Source organism: Eptatretus burgeri, chromosome 7, assembly GCF_056783735.1.
Source record: "Eptatretus burgeri isolate ZD-2024b chromosome 7, Ebu_testis_v1, whole genome shotgun sequence".
Classification (NCBI taxonomy): Eukaryota; Metazoa; Chordata; class Myxini; order Myxiniformes; family Myxinidae; genus Eptatretus; species Eptatretus burgeri.
Window position 1 is genome coordinate 41,616,572 of NC_140967.1, and position 18,514 is coordinate 41,635,085.

At 43.2% G+C, this 18,514-nt stretch overlaps 1 protein-coding gene and 1 long non-coding RNA gene across 3 annotated transcripts in view; one reads left to right on the top strand and one right to left on the bottom strand.

The window, feature by feature from the left end:
* Positions 1–18,514, top strand: part of CMTR1 (cap methyltransferase 1) — an 88,439-nt gene that overhangs the window by 44,045 nt on the left and 25,880 nt on the right. For both annotated transcript variants that reach the window (XM_085888139.1, XM_085888140.1), the window contains exons 10-16: positions 880–976; positions 1,135–1,267; positions 3,966–4,145; positions 4,347–4,403; positions 7,186–7,243; positions 7,441–7,509; positions 15,637–15,768. In XM_085888139.1, the coding sequence (XP_085744265.1) occupies positions 880–976; positions 1,135–1,267; positions 3,966–4,145; positions 4,347–4,403; positions 7,186–7,243; positions 7,441–7,509; positions 15,637–15,768 (726 nt within the window). The remainder of the gene's footprint in view (positions 1–879; positions 977–1,134; positions 1,268–3,965; positions 4,146–4,346; positions 4,404–7,185; positions 7,244–7,440; positions 7,510–15,636; positions 15,769–18,514) is intronic.
* On the bottom strand, positions 11,921–13,397 carry LOC147023100 (uncharacterized). Its single transcript, XR_015060029.1, has 3 exons — positions 13,247–13,397; positions 12,925–13,002; positions 11,921–12,456 (listed from the first exon to the last, which is right to left on the bottom strand). It is a non-coding gene; the product is annotated as an uncharacterized LOC147023100 (long non-coding RNA).

An 18,514-nucleotide genomic window follows, 5' to 3' on the forward strand; every position in this document is an offset into this window, starting at 1 on the left:
GGTATCACATCTTGCTTTCCAAGCAGTGGTCCCAAGTCTGAATCATGTTGTTCTCATAGTTTGAGTATGACAAGTATGGCTGGCTATATACAGTCTGAGTTGTTTTTAGCTACTATCCCTTCTGCCAACACCAGCTATGAAAAGACAACTACTCCCTCATGTCAGTGACACCAAACCTTTTAAAAAGTCTTTCTCCTCCTTTCCCCCTTCACTCAAATTAATGGTAAAATTGAGTGCACATCTTCTGGGGTGCCCAACTCGGCTTTGTGAAGCCATTGCTTTGATCTTGACCACAATAAGCTTCTCGTGTATTACATGCTGCTTATCTGACGTGCGGAGATAAACGATGAATGGAATCAACAGGGAATTCATTGAGGTTTGCCAACCACCATGGGAAGCAAGGGAAGCTGATGTTTCAGGCTTTAACCCTAACCTCTTTTGCTCCCCCTGACGAAGGGTTAACGGCTGAAATGTCAGCTTTTCCTTGCTTCCCATGGTGGTTAGCATACCTCGATCAATGTCCTGTTGGTTTCATCCCTTGTTGTACCTGTCCGCCGACGGAGACCGAGACTAGCTTTCACAAGCAACACTAGTTCTTTATTGGGTATATCGTATACAGATAAACATCTATCCTTCAGGTACTCGCAGGTGGCCAATGCATGTTTGACACAACAAAGTGGAATGCAACGTGGCCTTAAAGCCCCCAAAATTCCTGCTTTGCACAAACCTGTTTAATGAATAGGATTGATTACTGGTTGCTCGTTTGCCTTAAAGCATTTGCAAAGCTGAACAGAAAAGGTCCTTTTGGCACTTATTGTATATTCCTTTGTCTAGCTGTATTGTGATATAATGATTGCATTGATGCTGCTTCCTGTGCAGGGTTTTTCTGTTGAGGGCCAGGAAAACTTGCAAGAAGTGTTGAGCAAGCAGCTGCTGTTGTGCCAGTGCTTAACGGCACTCTCGACCTTACGAATAGGTCAGCGGTGGGCAGTGGTAATTTGGGAGGAAATGTGGGTGATGGGAGGGAAGGTCAGCCGAGGGGAAGTAGAGAACTGGAGCTGACATTAAAAACGAAAACTTTGGGATTGGCTACGTTCTGACTCCAAACAAATGTCACACATTCCACCTTTGCAGGTGGGCATTTTGTTTGCAAGACTTTTGACTTATTTACACCATTCAGCGTGGGTCTGATATATCTTCTCTGGCGCTGCTTCAAGTGCATCTGCATTTACAAGCCAGTCACAAGCCGACCTGCCAACTCTGAAAGGTTATTTTAATAAAATGTTATATGAAGTAATAATGAATACAAGCCGGTAGGCGGCGATGGATCGCCGAGCATGAAAACTATAAGATATAGAGCAAAATGGATGTCATATAGCGGATAGGGAATCACGTTAAGATTATGCATATCAAATCTCATCCAGTTCCATCTACTGATAACTACTCGGTATCCATTTGAATGAAAAGTACCGAAAATGCGGTTTGAAATCAGAAATCCCCAAAGTTCGAGGGGGTGCTGTGGGTGAACAAAGATCTAAATCAAAAATCGGTCTCGATCGTTTGTGCACAATGTATTCCAGACGATTAGTGTGAATTTTCGTGACCATCTGACCATAACCCTAGGAGGAGTAGCATTTGGCACGAAGGCACCTCCAGCTCTCGCATATTATCGATTTTTTCACTAATTGACCTTTGACACCTGACCAAAGCGAAATCGGTCAATATGTCCTGAGGCAAAGTTGTAGTACTCATTGAGTACCATGAACCTGCAAAGTTTCATTCGTATCGATGCACTCACCCAGTCGCTAGGGGGCCTTCAATTTTCGCGCATATCCTAATTGTAGGGGGCGCTGTGGGTAAAGTATTCCATATATCACAAAAATCGGAATATATTTGATAGAGCATCACCTGTAGATCATTCGTGCCAAATTTCATAACCCTACGTGGGATAATGGCTTTCAGAATTGATTTCGCGTGAACGGTACCGATTTGAAGGTTTTTTTCAGTTGTTGCTAGGGAATCAAAGCGTCCCTAGCATCCATCACAATTTCCAAAGCACTAGGTCATAAGATGTACCTACCACCCGAGTTTGGTCAAAATCCGCCCACGTTTACTACAAATTATGCTGATGACAAACGAACAAACATCCAAACAAACAGACAGAATTACTGACAATAAGGGTCACCTATTTCGGCGACCCAATATACAGACATGCATACATAGCTGTGCATGTAATGTAGTTGCCACCATTTTACATATTATTTGTCTGTGATAACGCGAGTCTCATTTGATGGAAGATGAGGCCTGACTGCTTCAATCTTAATATGGAAGAATATTTTAGTATGACTGCTGTTTTTTTCTTCCGTGATTCTTGACCCATCTCTTGGAGCTTAGAAGATGCACATAACGAGCTGAATTACTATATCGATGAGCAGGTTGCCCGTGCCCGCACTGGATTCTAAACGGGGAAGGGGGTCGGGATAAAGGTGGCAAAAATGGAAGTGGCATCTCCTCTCATCAAACTGGAAAGCTGGGAACAACAATTCGCATTTATTTCCACGTTAATGTGATATATGTAGCTTTTTCATGCATAGGGTTCATAATAAAAATTTGTATTGGTGTCAAAGCCAGTGACTAATTGCAAATTAATAATAGGATTTATACACAGCTATGATTGGTTGATAATTAAAATGCACACTTAATGAGTCATCATCGCTTCTCGTAATAATCTATGTGGAGCTGGCAGGATAGCTGAGAGATAGCATACTCACCTGAGAGCAATAAATCAATCGATTTCTTATTTGGTGCTTTTTATTTTGAAGTAAGATGAAATCACTTTACAAATAAAAGAGAAAAGGTAAGAATAATATAAATTCAGAAAAATTCAGGATTCCCTCTGCCAACATTGGTTTATTGTCTGCTGGGACCCGAACTAAATTCCAAATTCCTGCCCTAATGTACAGAAAGCACTTCATTAACAGCATAGCCATGCTCCAAAAAAATGATGCAACCAACAACCAGGTGCTGCACACAAATTAAATAAAGTTTGTAAAGTGAATGATAAACGATTTTGTTTTGACAAGCAGAGTACCCGCCCTACGGGCGATTTTGTTCCAGGCATGCAACACGTTCTTCTTACGCATACGTTTATTTGGGGGATGCATAGGCAAGTGGCAGCTCCGTATAGTAAAAAATAAATAACCTGGGTTACGTGCATGAAGCAAAAACATATACCTACTGTTTATAATTCAAAACACCTCACTGTTCTGGAAAACGTGGGGACAGAAATACTGCACTGTAAATGGCGGAGACTTGCAATACCCTCCCCCACCTGGAGGCGGCGATCCACGATACACATTTACATAGAGAATTAGTGTCTCCCCCCCTCCCCAACCTCCCACCCCTTTTACCGCCCAGTACCACCGGCAAAGATATAAACATTCCTATAGATTAATTGGGGTTATGCTGATCCTCGGTACCGAGTGTGGATGTAATTGACCCAGAACTGTAGGAGGAATACCCCGACAAACAAACGCACAAACACTGGTCCGTGAATTATCGTAAGGATTTGCTGATATTGGAAGACGCATCAATTACAAATTTTAAGTCATCTCTTTTTATTAGCTCCCTACCGCTTTCACCGGAGGAGGCTATAGGCTTGCTCTCCATTTGTCCGTCCGTATCTCTGTCCGTCTGTCCGTCCGTCCATCCCACCTGTGGGTTTTCAGACTTTTTTTCACATACCCTTTAACATATTCAATGGAAATTTGGCACATGATTTTATTATAAGTTACAGAAGAAGTTTGAGTTTGAGCACGTTTGATCATCCTTTCACAGATTTATGGCCATTTTGGACTTAGAAAATATCATATCGGTCGGGGACATGTATCGCAAAGCAATTCTCACTCTTGTTTACTTGATATTGGTTGGAAAATATTGGTGGAATAACAGTATGTTAATGACAGGTACTTAGTGTGCTGTCACCTGCGTCGGGGCTCCATCATGGTGCACGACTACCTTTTCCATGTGAATGAGACGCTGTGCAGGTTGAAAGGCACAAACACCGACGTGCTTCAAATTGTTCCTTCGGATCATCTTGCTTCCGAACAAGACTTCTGTCAACACATCCGAAACTCCAATGAGAGGTACCAGTAGATCATCTTTTTCCGATGGTGGCATGCTAAATACCCTTGTATGTCAGCCATACTGGAGACTCGCCCTGCTTAGAGATAACTGGCTTTATTGAAAAACAAACGTCTCAAATTTGCTTGTCTATTTGAAATGCAGGACAATAGGCAGGAAATTGTTTTTCCATGGTGGTTTTAATAGGACTTTTGACCTTTCAGCTTGGCCAAGATGCAGGTGAAAGCCCTTGCGAAGATCCATGCTTTCACTTTGGATCCGTGAGTAGCACAAACATCATGTGTTAAACAAACTTCATCTCATGTCATCATTTAAAAGCAAATAGCTTGGCAAGTGCTCAATAATGCTATCAAGTCATGCAACTTAATGATTTTAATGCTTTCTCACTTTAATAGCCAATAACAATTTCAGATAACTACTTTTGATAAGCTTGCTCTGACGTATTCGTAGTCACAGAAGCAGGGCCTCCGATAGGCGCCCGTGGAGCCCGCAGCTGCAAGAGGCCACCCTCAAAGAGGGGCCTCCCACATCGGCTTGCAAGACTTTCAAAGCATCTTGAAAGTCCAGTTGTGCAACATAGATGTTTCCAATTTCACTAGCCATGCATTTCTACCGGCTGCCAATCACTTCACTAATGGGTTTAATCAAAAGACATCATGTTGCACTTCAGAAACATATTGCACATCTATCTGTAAATCTCAATTATGAAAAATACAGTGAAACGCAGAAAAACGGACCTTTCATCGCACGTTTTTTTTTTGTCATGGAGGTTGTTGTTGTTTTATCCATTCCAAGGTGACTGGGAGGTTTTATAAATTTATCAACAAAATTATTCTTACTATATTTTGTGGACCAGTGTTTGTGGGTTTGTTTGTTAGTGTGTTTGTTTGTTGGGCTACCACTCCAGTTCTGGCCAAATTATATCCAGACTTGCTACAGAGGATCAGCATGACCCCAATTAATGTATAGGGGTGTTGTTATCTTTGCTAGTGGTCTTGTGGGGAGTGGGGGGTGGGGGGGAGGACACAAATTCTCAATGTAAATGTGTATCGTGTATTGCCGCCTCCAGGTGGGGGAGGGTATTACAAGTCTTCACCATTTACAGTGCAGTATTTCTGTCTCCACGTTTTCCAGAACAGTGAGGTGTTTTGAATTACTAGTGCGTGCCCGTAAGTGCGTGGCCGTGCGTGCAATAAAAAAAAAAAAAAACTTTCAAACCGCGTGCCAGAAACAACAACCACACAGGCCGTTCCTTTGCTCTCGCATGCTCGTACGTGCGTGGCCGTATGCAATCTGTGTCCGTACGTGCGTGGCCGTACGTGTAAAAAAAAAACAAAAAAACTTCCAAACAAACACACAGGCCGTTCCTTCGCTCTCGTAAACAATGACTGGATTGGGGCATTGTGTTTATCTATAAATGCGCATGAGAAATCGAGAAATTATTAGAATACTCTAAGTCATCACTATCCGGAAGTCCGTACATTGTAACCTGTAATGGGGAACGCGGCTGAGGATGTCTTCCCCAACGGCCACGCCCACGCAGCAAAGTGTCCTGTCATTGGTTTTGTAGATAAATGGCCATAACTTGGGAACCACTTGTCCGATTAATATCAAACCTTGAAAAGGCACATACTCAGGTCCTAGCAATATACCTGGCAAGTTTCAATTAGATCGGACCAATGGTTGTCGAGAAACAGCGGTCACACACACACACACACACACACACACACACACACACACACACACACACACACACACACACACACACACACACACACACACACACACACACACACACACACACACACACACACAGACACGCAGAGATTGCTGGAATTATAGATAGATAAACAGCAGGTATGTTTTTGCTTCATGCACGTAACCCGGGTCATTTATTTTTCTGATACGGAGCTGTCAGCTGCCCATACACCGCCCAAATAAAGGTTTGCGTCAGATGAGCGTGTTGCATGCTTGGAACAAGATCGCCCGTAGGGCGGGTTCTCTGCTCGTGATTTTAATTTTCGATCTCTACAAAGTGTTTTGTATCTGCACTTTCTCGCCCGCAGATTTGTCTGTATCGGGTGTCACACGAAAACAGTGTCTGTATTCATTTCCCTCACGAGTGTTTTATTTTATTTTTTATACGTTTCTTTTTATCATATTAACCAATTTCACCATGCACTATTTCGAAAGAATAATGTTTTTGAGAACTTCATGGAATGATGTGACCTTCGCTTCGTTCTGTTCTCGAGTTATTGCATTTGACCTTTAATCACAGGAATTAGTGATTTTTGTCTGTTCAGTCTACATCTGTGCCCATTTTGTTGGTGATTTCCAGATCGGGTTATTATTGACAGAGTCATGTGCAAAAAATAAATTCCGGAATCACAAGATCTGCATTTGCTCTTTCCATCGTGAAATTAGAATAAATGATGTCATTTTTCCTGTCGGAATTTCTCCACTCCCTCATCATTTTATTTTCGCGATTGGTTGGGGGTTTTAAGAGCGTTCCACAAAGTAATTTTGAAAGGTTTCTCCAGCTCAATTTCTGAGATATAAAGATTTTTAAACATTCACATTTTCAGTCATTGTGTGTTTTATTATTATTATTTATTTTTTTTTAGGATCAAATTTTTCATGTGGTACCCAGTGGGACCTGACAGTCAATTCCTAAGTCAGATTTGATTATTCATCCAGGAAAATGTCTTTTTCTTCACTCATGTCATTTTCTGGGAAAACGTGACATCACAGAGAAAGAATGTCAATGATACTTTTTGGTGTTCTGTCTTCACGCCAGCTGTGGGAGCAGTTATGGTCAAAGCGGTTGATCTGGGACTGTGCGAGTGATAATATCCATGCATAAAGCTATGAGAGAATGATGGATAAATCAATATCACATGAGATCCATCCCACTGGTTCACATCTTCACTTGAACGAAACGATCTGAGCACCACTCCAAAAGACCAACCCAAATGGGTACTGTGTGAACGATGTGAACTGATGTGTCTTGCCATGGTTACAGAGTGATCCTGTTTTTGCCAGGAACCTGCATGAGCCACACCAAGCAGAGATACGCAGAGCTTGCCTGCTGAGATGGGATGTAAGCCTTTCCTTTTCGATGATAACCCTCAACCCTAATTGTGCTCTCGTCTCTCATGTAATCCCATTTTCATCATGTTTTCTACAACCCTATTTTGGCTATCTTTGTTCGACTCTTCATAGTTATTTTGCAATCTTTTATTTGCTGCCCAACCTGATACTATAGGCCTTTAGGGAATGACTCTGCTGTGGTCACAGGTACCTGACCAGGCACGTTTGGCTCCGGTTTTCAGGGATCCAAAGAGCAGCTTTCTTGAGCTTGTCACGGTAACTACCATAGTTTTCAATTTATTGCACTTGGCTTTCATTTTCTTCATTATTCCCAGAATTGTTTTTTGTAATTATATCTCTAATTATTTTCAATTTGTTTTGCTTTTGTTCTCGAGTATATTTATTTTCTTCAAAAAAGGAACCAAGATACAGTATTATAGATTTATAGTTTACCTGATTTATAGTTACATTTATAGATTTATAGTTACAGTATGTAGAACATATCAGGCCCAATACCTTTTTGAAATATCATGCTATATATGGTTGTTAGCCCTATCTCTCAATGGTGAAGAATCACTTAAAGAATTAAATAATTATCGCATACAGATTCAGATTCAGATCTTCACCAAATTCGAATCAATTCATCGTGGTCACACACCCCAACCTGTCCACCAAGTTTCGTCCGAATCCGTCCTCAACTTTCTGAGATGTCGTGTTATATTGTTGTGGTGCCGGGTTCGGTGGCGCGGATGACTGCTAGATGGAGTAGTCGGGCCGTTTCCCACCAAACACCGGAATTGAAAGGTCGTCACCTCGGATGACTCCGGAGTCGACGGGTCACTTAAAGGACCGTGGTCGCCAATATTTTGACTTCGTGAGGTTGGGTCCACTTGTCTATTCCAATTTACCTAAGTACTTACGCCATCTAACTACCGGGGAAGCCACACCCTCGGCTGGCTTTGTCCGAACCGAGTCGCTGTTACCGACTCGGGTCCGGCGTAACCGAGCGGAAATTACCAAAGCCGCGCCGGTCCAAATGACAATTTACGGTACAAACGGCCTCACTATTTCTCAAGCCCGCACGGTGCTGGGTCAATGATAGAAACCACAGGCAACAAGCTGGTACATTTAACAGGGGTTTATTTATAATAGGGAGGGAGACACAGAGCAGACTTAATCACGAATAAAATGCAATGTACAACGAGCAATCAACACTTATACAATTTCTACTTATAGGACGGCGCCACCACAGACACACAAACACACCAAAAGAAAATGGACCCGGAATGTCTTTATTTCGACCCTCGCAGCCAAGGGGATAGACAGGTTGGAGGTCAGAGTTTGGTCGGTACCTGGCCGCGTTCGCACGGCTTGCCGACCTGCCCTTGTGGAGCTCGGGATTCTTGTGGAAGGGCTTGGGAAGATTGGACGCTCCAACCCCCACAGTGGGACCTGAACGCACACAGACAACCTCGCGCCAAGGAACCAAGACGAAGCGGCAGACGCCAGCCAGCACCAAGACGGAAGATGGCCAGCAGACCAGACGAGATGACCCAGACAGATCGCACCGACAATTATTCCCATTGGCTGGAGTGCCTCGGCTTTGCTTGCTCTTCTTCCATTGGCTGGAGGAAACACTCCCTACCCTTCTTCGCAGCGGAGCCTCAATCTGAGGCGATGGAGGCTCCGCCCACGCCTTCAGCCAAAAACACGTGGATAATGGAGTCGGTGCGCGAAGGTTTGGTTGGGTGGTGGAACGAAGCAGGATGTTGTTGGGGAATATAAAAAAAACTTACTACAAAATAACTCGCAGCGCACACATGAAATTCCCGTTAGACACAGGGGATGGATTCTAACTATACACATATACGTAATTAAATAACTAAACTTTGGGACTTCTGACTGTCTGTGTGCAAGAGGCATCCAAATCCGAAACAATATATCAGTTTAGCCCCATCTCTCAATGGTGAGGAATCACTTAAAAAAATTATCAGATCCGGATTCGGATCTTCACCAAAATCGAATTAATTCTTCCTTGTCATACACCCAATGTGTCCACCAAGTTTCGTCCGAATCCGTCCTCAACTTTTTGAGATATCGTGCTCTATATCGTTTTTGGCTGGATCTCTCAATGGTGAAGAATCGCTTAAAAATTTTAGTGTCCGGATCCGGATCTGGATCTTCACCAAAATTTAATCAGTTCATCCCTGTCACACACCCACCTTCACCAAAAGGTGAAGCACCGGAGTTTTTTCTTGTCTGAATCGGCAACTGTGTCTTGGTTGTTATGGAATGATTTATGGAATATGAGTACAAGTGTTAAAATAATCGAATCCGTACAGCCTATAACTTGTATATACCAGTTTTCTCCATCGAATGCTTTCAACTTCCCAACGTGGGAAAACAGTCAATTCAGATCGGCCTGTGCAAGCCATTATATTTTGGTGACTCTTCTCCTTTGTAAATTTGAAGGCCCCGCTCAATAGCATCAAAAGACACCTTTGATTTTACTTTTTTTGAAACAAAAAGTATGATTATTAATGTACTCTGATTCTTGCAGCCACCTGTAATACTGTTGCGAATCTGGAAGCCATGAGCACAAAACATTCAGGTCCTATAGCTCAGTTATTTCGATAAGTGAATGTGGATAGATAGCTCCCTTTCCCTAGTCTAATGGGTGAAGAAATGTAAATGCGCTGTGAGTTACTTTGATAGTCAGGGTTTTCTTTCATTCTTTACACCCATGACTGGCGACAGCGCCAGCATCACCTTCACCTCGCTCTGACCGACGCCATTGCCTACGTGCGTGTCAGCACGTACGTGGGCGGAGCTCATGCAGAATACGGTTCCTCTGGCTGTTTGGTGGGCGGAGTTCAAGGAGGAGCCTCGTGGCGGCCCTCGACCAATCAGCCTGCTACGGGTGGGGTGACCGCCACTCGGCCAATCAGATCCCGCGACAGGAGGAAAGGGGTCCGCGTGACGTCACCACGCCCCCGGGCCAATCAATGGACTTGCCGTTTTGTTTTGGCCGACACGGCGACGAGCAGTTCTGCGCGCCAAAACCGTCCAGTGAGGGAGAGCTGGCGGGGCGGAGGCGTTTCCCCCCCCCCCCGAGACAGGGGGTGAATAAGGGTGCGGCGCATTCGGACTGAGATTCTCTTCCTCCTCCTCCTCCTCCTCCTCCTCATGATTGAGAGCTTGAGAGACACCATCCCCCACGAGAGCCGTGGATTTGGCTCGTCTCTCGCTGGTGCCGGTTCGACTCAGCGCAATGATCACACGAGGTGGACAGGTCCGACGCAGAATCTGGTCTTCAGCTCGACCTCTCCATCCGAGCTGGAGGCCTCAATAAAGACCACTTTGGGTCCGTTTAGTGTGTGTGTGTGTGTGTGTGTGTGTGTGTGTGTGTGTGTGTGTGTGTGTGTGTGTGTGTGTGTGTGTGTGTGTGTGTGTGTGTGTGTGTGTGTGTGTGTGTGTGTGTGTGTGTGTGTGTGTGTGTGTGGCGCCAGTCTAGTAAGTAGGAAATTGTACAAGTGCCTTGCTGTACATATGTGCCTCTTATATTGGGATAACTCTGCTTCTTACATGCCCCCCTGCTCCATTATAAATAAACCCAGGTGTTAAATGTATTGGTTCGTTTTTGTCTTTCTTTTATTGGTTTAACACAGTGCGTGTTGGGGAATTAGCCAGGCTTTTGCCGCTGTAAAGGGACATTTGGACCGACGAAAGCTTGGTGACCATCCGCTCGGGTCGCACACGGTTCGAGTACGCTAGCGGATCGTTCCGTACGAGCATCGTCGAGGGTGAATTTCCCCGGTAATTGGACGACGTGGGTATTTAGGTAAATTGAAATTGGCAATCGACCCTACCCCACGTGGTCGATCTATTGGCGAACATCGGTCCGATAAGGGACCCGTCGGCTCCGGTGTTATCCGGGGTGACGACCTATACATTCCGGGTGATCAGTGGAGTCCACTCTACTGCCCCATCTAGCGGTCGTGCTCGCTGCCGATACCCGGCCCCGCAACAATACGACACCTTTTTACTTCGCTGACGTGATCACTTGATGCATGTTTTACTTGCTGAGTAAGCATCATTCACTTCTCACTCGTCATCAAGTTGCTGCTCGCCTTCCTTTGGCCTGATTTGCGGCTACTTGAATGTTTTCCTAGCTTGATGGCCTGTGGAAAAAGTTTGTACTGTGCTCTTTCACAAGGTGCATAATTTTGTGCTGAAGCACAATTTCTTCACAGTTGGTTGGATTTCTGATGCTTGGAAAGAGTTGGGCTTGGGGGAGGTTACTGGGGATTTGAAAATATCATGGTTTTTGATGCGGGTTGGGGGGGGGGGGTGGCACATTTGAAGTGCATATGAGATGGAGTTAAACAGCTGTCTTGAAGATCTTGAGGGAAGAATGAGATTGAAGAGAATGTGGAAGTTGTTTCCACTACCTTACCCATTGCAACTGCAGAGCCACCCAAGCCCTGCGTTGATAGCCGACCACGTGACCGATCAAGTCAGGCCGAGCAAGCCTAATGGTCATGTGACGCAATCCTATTCCCCATCAATCTGCCTTTAACAGGATCTATAAACCACCAGATTAAGCCACCAGAATAAACGGAATCCACCCAGAGACCAAGTCGGGTTTGTGATGTAATTGGTAAATGTCACAGTGGGGACGGGAATACAAAATGAAGCATTTCACAATAAAGCACTTTTTAATAACATACTCCTTACCCCAACTGAACCATGTATGCCCACGAACCAAACAAACGATCGGAGATTCCGATGGGAGATCAGAGATTTAACCTTTAAGGCCTCATGCACATGATAGAGAGATTTCGGGAAATCACGACACAAGAAGAGAGCTTGTGCCAAACCCGGTGAAGTCATGCATGATCACCCTGCTTTGAGTTCTTGGGAACACTCCGGTGCTGGGGCGACAGGGAGAAGAGACACGAATGAGTGAGGTGGTCGTGGCATTGGCTGGGCGGGGCGTGGCATCTGCTAGGTGAGCTGCTAATTTATGCAGCCCCCCCCCCCCCAGTGTCGTGTCCTCCAAGTACTCTTCCTGGTTCCTGACAGTCCCCACCGTTTATAACCTTGCCCATCGACATCACCACTGACCATTCATACTCCTCCCTTCCCCCTCACTGTTGGTGCGTGGCCTGGCCAATGGGTGGGGTGAACCCCTTTCTCTCATCCTGGCAAGGCATCATGATTCTGTGGCAAAGAAGATGCTTTTCTGCCGAAATGAGGTAAAATGGCCAAGTGCAATTGCAAAAGAAATATTCAGGACAGATAACGGAGGATAAGGACGTTAAATATAGGCTCACGCGAATGAGGATTTATAGACGCACACAATGGGGTAGGTCTGATGTTTTTATCTATACAAATTAGCGACATATTAAGTCACATTTAATTACTTCACGCTTCTGAACATTCATTCAGGAAATATCTGCTCAATTTTATGCATTCGTTAACCCCTAGGAGCCATTTCCACAACAATATATTGTGACGGTCGTTGCCCAAAGATAATTCCGGGCAGCACGACGAGTCTTTTGAAGACCATGATCGCCTTTCATACGGTTAACCTCGAGCCTGCTCCCAGGTCCAAAGCCATGTTACGATTACAGGTGAGGTTATCGTTATGAATGGGTATCGTGCCGGCAGTTACGTGATGGAACTTACCTGATTGGCCGAGCAGGACCACATCACGTGCTGCATTCTTATCTCCAACCCAATTGTGATAGACCAGCAGATCATCAGCTGTCAAATGCCACCGTCGGGATGAACAGGAAAAGTCAGGACATGAATGTGTTTTATGGATAATCAAATGTGGCACATATTTACAAGGCAATGACACATTCCCTTTATCCCCTATGTGTACATACCCCCCCCTTCCCCCCTTGGATTCCTCAGCAATCACTTATGACATTATAATATGGCCGGCTTCATCCATCTGAAAGAATAGAGACAGAGAAGGGGTGTGTGTGGTCAAACCCCTCCGCACCTCATGGTAGCTCTGCATTGCTAATGCAACCTCTCTGGTATGAACACTGTGGGGACTCCCCACAAGTCTCGATCCTCATGTGCGCCGTTCCGGTCCCGGTCAGCATGCTCTCAGCTCAACACAGCAAATCCGCTCCAAGCGCTGCACATCAGGTGAGGCACAGCAAGTCTCGTTGTATATCTAAAAGAGTAAGTCTCATCGTGCGAGAGGTTCTTTTTTCTCCCTCTTATCTCTCCTGTCACCTGAGTGAGTGAGGCTTTTAAGGACATGGATAATTAAATGTATCGTGGTACCATGGGCATGTAGAAGAAATTCAGTTCTTCTCTGTTGGAGTCTGAGACCATTTATTAACAGCAAACAACAACGACAAATAACAAACACGCATGGGAAAGAAGGATATATGGGACAAACAGTATCAAACACGATCCTCTTTCTGCCCGAAATGCACAGAGCAATTGTCTTTATACTACTCTGGACAGCAAAAGACAGAGGAGGGCTAAACATCTGTCAAGGGTCAATGGAGGGGAGGCTGACAAGCATCAAGAAAGAGAACTGCAAACATGGCCACTTTGGGAGGGAAGAGGGATAGACACGCTCAGGCCACGATTGCAGTGTGTGAATACAAGATCAGCCTTGAGGAGGACAGGGTGATAACAGAGTTAGGACAAAACACAGAGGCCGGGTGGATGGAGACACAAGCCCATTACTTTGATCATACATTCCGTTCACCATTGAGTAATGAGATTCTCAAGACACCCAGCCTGTTTTTTATGCTGTTAGCAAAACCTTGGCCACCAAAAGCCAATAGTTATATAATTGTCCTTAGACAACAAGGCGTCTGTTGCAATCACCTTCCAGGAGTTATTTAATTACCACCAGACAATGGGGCGTCTCTTCTCTGGAGCCAGCAGCAAAACGTCCTTCTCTTGAGCAGCTGGGCAGTTTCATTTAAACATTGGAAATACTAATTTTGGATATATATATCAATGAGATAAAGCACCTAAGATAAAGTCGGATACAGTTTTATCTTGCTTGTATAATCACCTCCATCACTATGGAGATCAAAAGACTGTAAAAGGAGATTTTACTGACAGTCAATTTGATTCCAGTACAAAAGTAACACCTTATTTTATACTGTTGAAAGCAGTAGTAGCAAGTTCAAACAATTAAAAGCATCAAGTGAATATAATTGAGAATACATGAATATAATTAATTTTATTTCTTCAACAGACGTGAGGATTATTGTCGTTATCCATTACTGTAATTTGTGATCGCCCCAACGGCCGTGTCGGCGTGTCTTTCTCATTATCCAATAACATTTTCATACAATGAAGGGGTAACCTTCCCAGAGTAAATGTCTTTCATACTTTTGTATGCTCGGGGGTCATGGTCTGTCAGTTGTGTCACAGAGTCAGTTGTGGGCCAGAATACAATCAGTTGGAGTAAATAGGGCTTATCCTCCAATGTTGGTGATATAAAAACTAAGTCTATATTTACAATTTACATATGGAACTTTAACCAAATTTCCTTTAACCTATCCTTACCTAAGCAAATACACAGTTCACTGAAATGTGTCAGCACAATCTCTGAATTCTAAAACCAGGGCAGCTGTCACAGTATGTAGGCATATTAAGAGGTAGTATCAAGCATGTGATGATCGACTTGATACATTGCCACTCCAATTTAAAAGAAAGCTGTGTATCGTCAACTTGACAGTGCAGTGATAAGTAGATGCCATTCCAAATAATTTACAAGGCGATTGTGAACCAGATGATGAAGCAGCAGTGGACAATAATGTTACAAGGTCAATGCAGTACAATGGTGCTGAAAAATGGTGCTTTATTTAACGTGTCAATGCAAAGCTTATTGGTTTCCACTGGTGACGTCAACCTCACCATGAAGAATCACTCTAGTCTTGCTGTGATTAATCACTGGAGGGATGAACTGCTCCATAGGAGCTCATAGACCTTACAAAAAACAGTGCGCCACAACTAAGGATGCTCTAAATAGCTCAGTCGGTCCCCCATTGAAGCCGAGGCTCTGACGGCCCATGTGGACAATCATCTGGGAACTGTCCATCATCGAGGTTTCCATCCTTCAATCCCAGAACCTTTCTGGACGTTGATTGCGTCGAGAGATCGGAGAAAATGCATTTTTTGTTATTTTCTGCATTTTTTTTTTTTTAACGTGTTGACATACTCCCAGATTTTATTTACTTTTATCTCCTCTGTTTCGGTTTGGCCTCAAAAACTCAATTAACTTGCAGGGAATTAAGAAATTAATTTGGTCTTCAAAATCCTAATTTTCACTTCAGAAAGCTATTTGTCTGAGCCACCGGCATGGACGCTGCTTGTGTAAATGGAGATGAAAGCATATGGTTTTCTTGGCAGGATGCAGAAATGAAGGAAATGGCATGTCAGGCTACTTCACTGAAACAAGACAATCTGGAGAGGATGAGGATGGTGCTGGACTTTCGTTGCATGGTTGCTGGTGGGACAGCTACCTTCCTGCTTGGCCTGGGGGTGAGATACGAGTTGTGGCATAGAGGGCCAAGATAATGTGGTTAAATATTGTGTAATTTTTGTTTGTATGCTAGCTTTAAGTGAGGTATGCTTGATGTAAGATATGACAGTTGAATTATCGGAGTGACTTTGATGACTTGACTGTCTGCAGTGGCAGTTTTCCAAAACACCACTAGCAAAAGCACGTAGTGCTTGGTGTTTGTGTTTCACCATGTTGACAAATATTTAAGTGGTTTCTCTAAAAGTTACAAGTTCAATATTATTGTTACTTCTGTTTGTGATTCTCATAACTTATTAATGGCCCTGGAATAAATATTTGCAATAACAGTGCAATGCTTACAGTTTACCACAATCGTTGGTGGTGCTTGTGCTCTTGGTGTGCAAGGCGAACATTATACTCAGTTGGAAGGGCCACTTCCAACTTCGGCTTTTACTTTTATGTTGAAGTGCTGAATTATCATAAGAAGTGGGTGAATTGTCATACCTGCCAATGCCGTCCTGCACCGCTGGACAGAATAACCTGTGAACTGTATGTTATCGCCTAAAAGAAAAAAAAAAAATCAAATTCCTGGAAGTTGTCTATCATTCCAAATATCCCAAGTCTCTGTGTTATAGTATATTGAAAACTCTCATTATCTATGATGTGGGAGGAAATGCTTTGAAACTTGGTTGTACTCGGACTGTGCATGGGAATGTTCCACTCAGTTGAGGTGGCCACCTCCAACTCAAAGTTGCACCCCGCCCCCCTCTTTTATTCCCACTTGGCGCTCCCGTAAGGAGCGGGTGTTTCTAGTATTTTTAATTTCTTTCACTCGATTGCATGATAGGTCGAGCTTCTGCTCTGATAGGTTGTCGGTTTGATTCTAACCTTGGCCGAGTAATACCAAAGACTTTGAAAATGGTACCTTCTGTTTCCTCACTTGACTTGACAGAATATTTAGAGTGTGGAATACAGTACAGACAAACCCCCATCATTTTCCATCTCATGGGAAGGTGGATATTTTTCCTTAATTGCCCTGATAACTGTGGAGAGAAAAATGGCATCACAAAGATGGTGTGTCGGTACCCAGAGTGCCCCAGGAAGTTACGTTACTTCACTCGAGTTCAGCAGCTGTGTTTATCTGAAGTCAAGTCTGGTGTTCTCTCATGCGTTTGTCTACGTGAGTGCGCATGATTTGTATTGTAGTTCCTCAATGAGCCTTAATCCCCCAAAAAATGTTTCATGAATGCATAATGATAACAATTACAAGGAAAAAATATAAAAATAAAACGATCTATATTATAAAAGGAGCCATGTCTGTCTGTTTGTCTTGTTATAACTTAAGAACTGATTAACGGATTTCAATGAAACCAACGGCGGTGGATTCAGGTAACTCCCAGGAAGGTTAGCGCCGCAAAAAAAATAAAAATAATAAAAAGGAAGGAAGGTTCATGTATGGATGGGTACATGGGCACACATGTCGAAACTGCATACGCCAACATGTGACGCTGGTTATCCCCGCACGGAGGGCAGGATCTCCCAGGAATCCTTTTTAGCTCGCCTGTTCGAAGAACAGAGAGCTATAGTGATACCCCTGGCGTGAGCGTCAGCATCAGCATGAGCGTGAAAATGTTAAAGTATTTGGCATGGAGGTTCCTTTGGGGGTATATTATTGATGTAGTGAAGTTGAAATTAAAAAATAATTTCAAATGTTTAAAATTTTTGACTTGTTTTGAACTTAACTTTTTTGTAGCACATCAACGTTAAAGTTTTTGGTGCAAGTTATTTAGAAGCTTGCCATTCATTTAATATGTGTACTAGGATGCTGATATTTGGCATGGAGGTTCCTTTGGGGTATACTATTGATGTAGTGAAGTTGAAATTAAAAAATAATTTCAATTTTTTTTTAATTTTTGACCTGTTTTGAACTTAACTTTTTTGTAGCACATCAACGTTAAAGTTTTTTCCTTTCTAATATTTTTATCTACCACACTATTTTTTACTGATTACAATATACAAATACATATATTGCTTTAAAATTATTTGTATCAGACTTCACTGCAATGCTTTATAAAAAACTATTATTAGACAAGTCTTTTAAAAACGATAAATGTATAAACAGGCGAGCATTGGGTGGCTTTGACACCAACTCTCTGGTTTGTTAACCTGATAACGGATTAACGGATTTCAAAGAAACCATTCAGAAAGTAAACACAACCACTTATCCCTCTCCCTCGAATATATTTTATTTCACAATATTGATTCCCAATCGCCACTGTAGTCCTGCAGTGAAATGCTGTTTTGGGGGTCATCCTTGCACGTGCGTTCCTATAAAGTTTTTTTTGTGGTTTTTATATCTTTGAAGGGTGCTGAACAAGAATCCAAGTGATAACATCCTGTCAGGTTTGGGCAATTTGCATAATATGCAAATGAAGTCGGCCATTACCAAAATTCAGTTTTTTTGCTATATCTATGGCTATATATTTGATAGGATGGAAATAATGGTGTCTAAACCTAGGTTTTCATGGTCAAGGAATATAATAATACCAGTTACAAGTGTCTGAGATGGTGGCCATCTTGGATTCCAAGATGGCCACCACAGTGTTTGGCTATATATATATATTGCTATATATGGGATAGGATGGAAATAATGATTCTAAACCTAGGGTTTAAGGGTCCAGCAGTAATGGGTAAGGATAATGAATGTCTTAAATGGGTCCACGATTATGGGGTGGGGGTGGGGGTGTTCCTATATCGTTTGGCATG